The 9,503-nt window shown below is 48.4% G+C and overlaps 1 protein-coding gene across 1 annotated transcript in view; it reads left to right on the forward strand.

The window, feature by feature from the left end:
• The first annotated feature begins 4,192 nt into the window (after nucleotides 1-4,192).
• EP400 (E1A binding protein p400) overlaps nucleotides 4,193-9,503 on the forward strand; it is an 81,885-nt gene continuing 76,574 nt past the window's right edge. The window contains exon 1 of the mRNA XM_006874083.1: nucleotides 4,193-5,479. Within this exon, the coding sequence (XP_006874145.1) occupies nucleotides 4,193-5,479 (1,287 nt within the window). The remainder of the gene's footprint in view (nucleotides 5,480-9,503) is intronic.

Here is a 9,503-nt window from a genome sequence, read left to right on the forward strand (position 1 = left end):
ATTTTATTCTGTGCTTGACTCTTTCATTTGTCGACTGAGTTCAGGTTAATGCTCCCGTGTACATCATTCTGTAGTTGTTATGTGTTCTTGCTGGTTCTCATTGAGCTTCACTTTTAATGCTGGTGTGTGGTGATGTTTCATAGTTGTTTTGATTTGCGTCTCTGTCACGGCTAATGTCATGGTTGCCCGAATGGCTACCTTGGTGAAGTGTCTGTTCATTGCCTGTGGCCATTTTTTTTGTTGGGTTATTTGTCTTCTTATAGATGTGTTGTTGTTAAGTGCCGTTGAGTCAGTTCCGACCCATAGCGACCCTGTGTAGAGTTTCTGAGGAGCTGCTGGTGAGCTTGAACCACCAACCTTGTGGTTCAAAGCAACTTTGGAGTCCAGTGCATTAACTTACAACATCACACTAGTACATCAGAGGTGGTGGTGGTGTTAAGTTCCATCGAGTTGATTTTAACCCACTGAGAGCCTGTGTAGGGTTTCCATGGAGCAGCTGATGAGCTTGAACCACCCATCTTGCAGTTCAAACTGACTTTGCAGTCCAGCACATAAACCCACTTGTGGTTTCCTACATTTTGGAGATTAGTCCCTTGTCTGATATGTTGTTGCTAGGTTGTCCCCTGTCTGTGGTCTTCCTTTTTACTCTTTTGGTGAAATCTTTTGATGCACATAAGTTTCTAATTTTTAGTATGTCCCAATTACCTATTTTGTTTTTTATTGCTTGTATGTTTTTTGCAATGTTTGATTTGATGTATGCCATGTATTAGAGTCCTTAAGTTTGTCCCTATTGTTTCATTGATGATCCTTATAGTTCTGGGATTTACACTTAGGTCTTTAATCCATGTTGACTTCATTTTTTGTAGATAATGATAGGGATGTTGTTTCATTCTTCTGCAAATCAGTTTCCAATTTTGACAGCACCATTTGTTGGAGACACCATCTCTTCCCCATTAAATGGGTTTTGGCTCTCTGGGTTCCCTGTTCTTGATTCACTCTTATCCCTCTTGTTTTTACTGTGTGCTTTCTGCCTGTATCTCTTCAAAACCTCAACTATGCCTGCACTAATGTCTTTCCATTGTTTCTGTTTGTGGCAGGTAAATACCTGGGTTTTGCCCCCCTTCCCTTACTTGTTTAAAGGAGCCCTGGTGGAGCAATACTTAAGTGCTCAGCTGCAAATGGAAAGGCCAGTGATTCAAATTCACTAGCTGCTCCACAGAAAAAGAGAGAACATCTTCCTAAAAGATTTATAGCCTTGGAAACCCTGTGGGGAAGTTGTATTCTGCCCTATACAGTTGCTGTTGGTCAGAAGCTACTTGACTGCATTGAGTTTATGTTTACTTATAAATATTTGTGTGTGTGTGTGTGTGCCTGCCTTCCATGATGTGGCCATCCATCATTTCCTTCTACGTCAAGGAGTTTGTGATTGCTCCACCCTGCCTTTGGGGGGGCATTACTAATGACAGGATGTGGTTTTCCTGATGGGGAGCCAGACGGTATGTGCATAATTCCAGGGCTGTAGGTGGGTTTGTCACACAAGGGGGTGCCCTGTGTCACCATTCTTAGCTCCACATGAAACCTCAGCCACACTTGAGGAACTTGTGTCCCTGATGCGTTTATGAGACAGGATTCTAGTTTGGGGTACTTTGTTCTGGATTCTGTGTGCTTTGGGCCAATACTCTCCTTCTGGCTGTGCTTTCTACTTTATTTCTAGCAGGGAAGTTTTTTATCTTATTTTGATGTATTATTATTTATAAAAATGACATTTTAAAATCCCTTCTGTTTGGAGTGAAAGGAAAGGTGTGTACATTTTCTTTCTTCGCCGTCTTCTTTGTTGTTATTGGGCGTCCTCGAGTTGGTTCTGACTCATAGTGACGTTACGCACAGCAGAAACTTTCCGACCCCTCCTGGTCCTGTGCTAGCCTCACGTTTGCTATGTTTGAGCCCATTCCTGCTGACGCTGTGCCAGTCCATCTTGTTGGCAGTCTTCCTCTTTGTTGCTGACCCTCCTTCCACTTTATTCAGCCTGATGTCCTTCTCCAAGGACTAGTCCTTCCTGATACTATTCTGGCTCGGCTTCTTACGGCACAGATTTATTTGTTCTCTGGTAGTCCATGGTACTTTCAATAGTCTTCTCTAACATCATCATTTCAGTTGCATCAAGTCTTCTGTGGTCTTCCTTATTCATGGTCCAGCTTTCCCATACGTTATGAAGTTACTGAAAATACCGTGGCTTAGTACAGGCATACCTTAGTCCTCAAACTGACATCTTTTCAGGCTTAGTTTTCAATAACTTTCATAACTCTCTTGCATTTGCAGCTTTCCCTGCCTCCTCCAGCTTTTCTGGGGCCGTGGCCAGGTACTCCGGAGCCTGGTCTAGCTCCTTTTCAACCAGCTGGATGTGACGGTTCAAGGAAACCAACTCAGCTTCAGCCTGTCTTGGGTCCACCTTTCTCTTCTCACTTCCCGCTGGAAGCGTTCGGCCCTCTCCTTGGCATTATCAACCTGCTCTGCCGAACCTGGGTCTTGTCCTTCACGTCCTGAATGATGGTGCGTCTGGCCATGGTGCCCTCCCAGTTTTTGCTCACACTCCAGTTCCTGCCTCTTTGGCTCTGCATAGCAACCACTTCTCCTGTGTGTGTGTGTGTGTGTTTAAAACTTTATGTTTTGAAATGAGTAAAGGTTTGCACGGCAGATGATCAGTTTTGCATTCAGTAAATCATATACTTCATTTCATTACAATGATTGCAATATCCTCCATGCACCATCAGCTGACTGTATTTACCTGTATTCATTTTAACTAGAAGAGAGAAAAGGAGCTGGCTCAGCCTTGGGTCTCAGAATCTGGGTCAAGCATCCCTTTCCCGGGTCTGTAAACTCTCTGATCAGGGGGTGGTGGGTGTTTTGTACTCCATCGTGGATGAAAAGAATCAAGCTCAGAAAGCTTCCTACTGCAGGACCTCTCTCAGAGGCTCAACTCAGGACCAAGGTTGGGAAGTATGATGACACCAGACTACAGAGCCTGCATACAGGAGTGCTGTGCAGGCTGAAGAGCCCCTTCTCTGTCCTGACCTCGGAGACGGGATTTATCACAGGAGCCCTGGGGTGCAGGGGATTAAGGTCGGTGTGTCAGTCTCAGAACTCATACAGGGTTGCTATGAGTCAGGATTGACTTGGTGGCTGAGGGTTGGTTTTTAGTGGGTAGTGTGCTGTCCCCACGAGGCTCTGTGTCCGTGCCACACCGTTCCACACTTCCTATACTCACTGCTTCTGAGTGGAGTTAATACGCAACCCTGGTGGCACAGTGGGTCATGCATTCGGTTGCTAACCACAAGGCTCTTGGTTCAGACCAACCAGCCGCTCTGTAAAGATTTGCAGCCTTACAAACCCTATGTAGCACTTGTACTCTGTCGTTTGGGGTCACTGTTAGACAGTCACAGTCAACTTGATGGCAGTGAGCCTTGTTTTGATTTGGCACTTTACAGTGATGAAGCTCGAGGTTCATAGGCACCCCCTAACCAGAGGATGATTGGGCAGCTTGGTTCCTGGGACATGGGTGCAGTTGTCAGACTTCTGACTACTCATTGGCCCCACAATGGTCCCTGGGTGCTCCCAGACTGTGAGGGTGCCTTAAATAGGAGCTGACCTCTCTCTGGATGAGAGGATGTGCGGAGGGTAATACTGTGGGACAAAGTGCCCGTACAGGACATCTAATCTGTTTGGGGGGCTGGCAGAGGTTTCAGGTGTGTACAGTGAGAAGGATGAGCCGGGGCTTATTGCCATTTCACATCCTTGATCTTTGCTTATAGACTGCTTGGCTTGCAGATGCTTCTGTACCTCAGCCCAAACTCTCGAAAACCGAAAAAAATAGTGGCACTTGCCCCAGAGAGTGTTGTTCACAGGTGGCTGGCATCGCCTATCACGTTACCTCCTGGGTCCCTTTCCTGCCAGGCATGGATCAGGAGGACTTCCTCTGCACCAGAACTACTGGGATGGTTTCTGTGCCTTCTTAGTGCGTGTCTGATGTGATTCTTAAGAGGTTCTGCAGTGGGGACGCGCTCTGAGTGTCTGCAGTGCTGCTCACTGTCCACTGTCGTAGGAGAGGTGCAGGTGATTGTATCTGCCTTCAGTAACCTGATTTCCACTCTGGTTTTCTCAGGACATTCACTTGGATAGAAAAGGGGGGACGACGATGCACCATGGCGGCGGCCCCCCGAGCGCCCAGCTGCAGCGGTCCCGCTCTCTCACCGGCGGCAGTGAGGGCGAGGAACAGCAGCCCCACTCGAGTCTGCCCCAGTCCCCCGCCACGGCCTTCGCCCCGTCTGCACCCCAGTCACCCGGGTACCAGATCCAGCAGCTGACCAGCAGGAGCCCGGTGAGCGGGCAGAACGTGAACATCACCCTGCAGAACGTAGGGCCCGTCGTGGGAGGCAGCCAGCAGATCACTCTGGCGCCCCTGCCGCTGCCCAGTCCCACCTCGCCTGGCTTCCAGTTCAGCGCTCAGCAGAGGCGGTTTGAGCACGGCTCTCCATCTTACATCCAGGTTACCTCCCCACTGTCCCAGCAGGTGCAGACCCAGAGCCCCACCCAGCCCAACCCCGCGCCAGGCCAGCCCCTGCCGAGCGTGCGGGCTGGTGCCTCGGGCCCCACGAGTGGCTTTGTGGACGCCAGCGTGCTGGTGCGGCAGATCAGTCTGAGCCCGTCCAGTGGGGGGCACTTTGTGTTTCAGGATGGGGCCAGCCTCAGCCAGCTGGCTCAGGGCACGCAGGTGCAGCTGCAGCACGCCGGGCCACCCATGGCCGTGCGGGAACGGAGACTGTCGCAGCCTCACGCGCAGTCCGGGGGCACCATCCACCACCTGGGACCCCAGAGCCCGGCGGCCGGGGGCACAAGTATGCAGCCCCTGGCCAGCCCTGGGCACCTGGCCACGGCCAGCCTGCCGCCCCAGCTCAGCAGCCTGATCCAGGGCCAGCTGATGCAGCAGCAGCAGGTGCTCCAGGGCCAGCAGCTGAGCCGGCCCCTGGGCTTCGAGAGGACGCCCAGTGTGCTCCTGCCAGGCGTGGGCGGGTCCTCGGCCTTCGGCATGACCTCCCCGCCCCCGCCCACCAGCCCCTCCAGGACCTCGGGGCCGCCGGGTCTGTCCAGCCTTCCGCTCACGGCTGCGGTCGGCCAGGGGCTGAGGAAAGCCCCCAAGAAGCTGGAGGAGATCCCCCCAGCCTCTCCAGAAATGGCCCAGATGAGGAAGCAGTGCCTGGACTTCCACCACAAGGAGATGGACGCGCTCAAGGAGACCTTCAAGGAGTACTTGATTGAACTGTTTTTCCTGCAACACCTCCAGGGGAATATGATGGACTTCTTAGCGTTTAAGAAGAAGCATTATGCCCCCTTGCAAGCATACCTGAGACAGAATGATCTGGACCTGGAGGAGGAGGAAGAGGAAGAGGAGGAAGAAGAAAAATCAGAAGTCATCAACGATGAGGTATGTGACCAGTAGTTTAGTCATCTAGGGGCTCATGCTCAGCAAAATAGAGTCTGAGAAACTAACTGAAAGTCATTTGCATTCAAGTAGACTGTGTCCACTATTTTGGTTTCCTAAGGATTCGATCCATGAGCCAAAGGAGAGAATGCGTTTTACTCCGTTTACCTTCACGGAAAGGCCCATCTCTCTCAGGAGAGCGGTGTGTTGGAAGGAAGATGAGTGATGGTGCTTACACTCAGAATACTGTCCTCAGAGACTCATCTAGGCACAGAGAACCAGGCTGATGGCACCCAGGCTTTGCCCTCTAGTCTTGGTGGATAGATATTGGCCGAGACTCTGCTAGTGAGCTTAGAACCAGAGATGGAAATTCAGCAGCTGGGACTCTGGACATCAGATTGAGTGTGAGTGTGGTTTTGCTAGTGTTCAAACACGCTGTAGATAAGTCTTCCCAGAAAAACCTTGTCAACACTACTTTTAAACAAGAAGTTAAATCTGCAGCTTTTTGCAACATGTGAGCTGTAGTCACAAATCTACTAAATCTATTTATGTAGTCCCGTCATGAATAAAGGCACCCTGGTGGCACAGTGGGTTAAGTAGGTTCAAGCCCACCAGGTGCTCTGGGGGCAAAAGATGAGGCTGTCTGCTCTTGTAAAGGTGTCTAGTCTCGGACACCCTGTGGGGCAGTTCTCTGTCCTGTAGGGTTGCTGTGAGTTAGAATGGATTCAGTGGCAGTGGGTAATTGTGTAACTTAACTCTGGCATTTAAACCCCTGACGGTGTGAGAATGTTGTCAATTTCAGACGTGAGCGTGAGCTTTGTCATCAGATATTAACCCTCACGCTCTTGGGAACACCTGCCAGGGAGTCCTTTTCTAGGACAGCGAGGGTGGGCACAGGTGGGCAGTCCATGGTCGTGTCATCTAGTGCACACACTGCTGTGGACGGTGCAGTGAGGATAGTCCAACTCTCCATCAGCTCTTATCCTGCAAAGAAAACAGCCTTTGGTGAACAAAAGCTAGTCTCTTTGCCTCAGGAGTCCTCATGATATTTATGGACGTATCTGTTTGGCTTTGCCATGTGTGTCTCCCTTAACGCCATTCCAGAAAAGACTGGATATTTTTCAAAAGATGTACCTGATGATTTTGAGGGTTCCACCTGTATTGCCACAGACATTGTACTCAATCCTCTTTATGTTTGTACCAGTGACACCAGTGTTGTCTGTATGCTCAGTCCCTCTTATCTGTGCTGAAAACCAACCAACCAACCAACCCTTTTTGAGAACTTCCTGGTTGAGACAGATCTTTGCTACTGTAACCCTACGCCCTGTAGGAGCAGCTTGGCTGCTGTTTGGATGGCCTGCGTACATGTGGGCGCTTCTGGTACAGGAAGCCTGTCTGCCGTTCCAGCATGAACATGTGCCACAAGAAACATCTGAGGGGACCGTAAATGCGACTCACTGGTGCTTCCGTGAGGGCGAACACTGAGTGAGGTGCCCCGTGCTGACCTGTGTGCCCTCAACGTCCTTTTACAGGACCCCAGGCAAAAGCGTTCTGTGTTTAAACACCAAACGTCCATGAGCTGTCAGCATTGAAAGTCTTAACAGCATTCTGAGCAGTCCTAAAAATCATGTTGCCTTTTTTTCTCAAAACATTTCCTCTCAGGTCAAGGTTGTGACAGGAAAGGATGGGCAGACTGGGACTCCCGTTGCTATTGCAACCCAGCTTCCGCCAAAGGTTTCTGCTGCCTTTTCTTCCCAGCAGCAACCACTGCAGGTACTTTTCGATGGTTCTCAAATGTAGTCTCATCCCAAACTTTTCCTTCATCCAGATATTTTAACCTTCAATATACTATTTGCTCTTCAACATTTTTCCCCCAGAGCCCATTCCTTATTTTTTTAAAAAAAAACTTCCTGCATATAAAATTATAAAGTGCATGAGTAAATGACAACACAGACCCTAATGCATTATTTTTTCGTGTTGACCTTACCGCAGTAGTAGCTTTGCGCATGCATGCCCCCTGCCCCTGCAAGCCCTGTTGAATGTGCGCGCAGCTCCTCGTGCTCTGTGCTTTACGCGTTGTCCCTCCTGTGTCTCTTCCCTGTGTTTTCAAGAACAGTGCAAAACAGAACAAGACAAACAGACGTAAGCAGATGACAGCTTGGCGCTTCTGTAGCTAGAGACGCTGAAGTGAAACACGCTTCCAAAGCCATCGGGGTCCTAGGCTCTCAGTGAATGCTAACCAAGTGCAGACTGGGTTATTGTCAGTGTTCTGAAGACCTCTAGTGTCTCCTTAATCATGCCAAAAGTGAAAACTTCAATCAGATCCGAGTCATTTTGGGATAGCTTTTAGTGAATTCTGAAAGCAATTTCATCTTAGTTGTGACATGTCTTATTTTATATTTTGACATGATTTCAAACCTACATAAAAAAAAAATTGCAAGAATAGTACAGAAGGACAGATTCACCAAATGTTAGCTTTTTGACCCTTTGCATTATTCTTATTCATTCTTTGTCTCTCTGTTATACTTCCTCCATGAATGTATGTCTGTGCATACAGGGAGGGGACTTCAAAAAAAAGTAAACAGAAAAATTGCCTGATCTTTTCAAATAGCTGTTTGAGAATAAGTGCAGACAGCGTATTTTGTGCCCCTTTATCCCTAAATACTTCAGCACATATTACGTAAGGGTTATCTTGCCTAAACATAGTACAGCAGTCAGAATTAAGGAATTTTACAATGATACACAACTCTTATGGAACCTGCAAGGAACTGGGTGAGACTGTAGCTTACACGTTGAGCAACTATAACTGCAGGGTCAGTGGTTCAAGCCCCCAGCTTCTCCTCAGGAGAACGATGAGGCTGTCTGCTTCTGTAAAGATGTACAGTTTTGGGACCTGTAGTGAGCAGTTTAGCTTGGTCCTATAGGGTCTCTCTGCATCAGAATTGGCTTAGTAGCCCTGGATTCTGTAAGCCACACCACGCCTGCGTGTCCTGATGGTGTCCTCTAGAGTTAGTTCCCCAGCCCAAGACCCCACGTGCTGTTGTCATGCATCTAGAGTCTGGGATGTGCACCACTTCCGCATTCTCGCCTGGTTTTGCTGATGTTCAAGGGTACAGACTGGTTATGTAGTAGCATGTCCTTAGATGGTTCTTGTGTTTTTGAGAGGACTGCTCAGAGCATCGTAGCAGGAGGCCATGGTGCCATGAGGTTAGCGGTGCCGGGCAGGCATTTCCCCCAGGCTTTTTAGTAGCTTCTCCTTGTGTCTCAGTAATTTTGGAGAGGTCCTTTGACTTTGTGTGCTGATCCTCAGGAAACTTTCCCGTCAGCTGATGAGTCCTTCCTGGATCAGTTATTACCTTAAAGGTGACAACGTGTTTTCTGTGTCCTTAGTCCTCGTGTGCTTATTAATTGTCCTTCAGCTGTGACAAAAAGCTTCTTGGTTCCTCCACTTACACATTCACTTGTGTGTAGATCCCGATTTAATACATTATTACCAATATTACTTGGGAGTGAGATGGTTCTGTAGGATAAACACCTGGACTGCTAACCACAACGTCAGCAGTTTGAGCCCACCAGCAGCTCTATGGGAGAAAGCTGAGGCTTTCCGCTCCTGCAAAGATTTACAGTCTCAGAAATCCTACACAGGCTCACTATGAGTCAGAACCAACTTGTAGGCACTTAACAATAACAACAACCAATATTTAATTTTATTTTGTTCATGTTCAGTCAAATTCATTCTTTTTGGTCTACAGTTATGGTTGTGAGTTTTGACAGTTGCATATAGTTGTGTAGTTATCAACTTAGACAAGAAACACAATAGTCCCGTTACCTTCCACTGTGATGTTGAAATGGTCTGTAATTTGACCAGTTGGTGTTGTTTCAGGCTGACTCCAGTGTACTTCTGACATGTCCCTGTCTCATTATGTGTACTTCTGACTTTTAGGCATAAAGGGTTTGTCTTGTGTATTCCTTTCTCCAGCCTTGGAATGTGCCATTTCTCCAAGAAGGATGGTGTGTTGTTGTTGTT

This window comes from Chrysochloris asiatica, unplaced genomic scaffold (genome assembly GCF_000296735.1).
Source record: "Chrysochloris asiatica unplaced genomic scaffold, ChrAsi1.0 scaffold00261, whole genome shotgun sequence".
Classification (NCBI taxonomy): Eukaryota; Metazoa; Chordata; class Mammalia; order Afrosoricida; family Chrysochloridae; genus Chrysochloris; species Chrysochloris asiatica.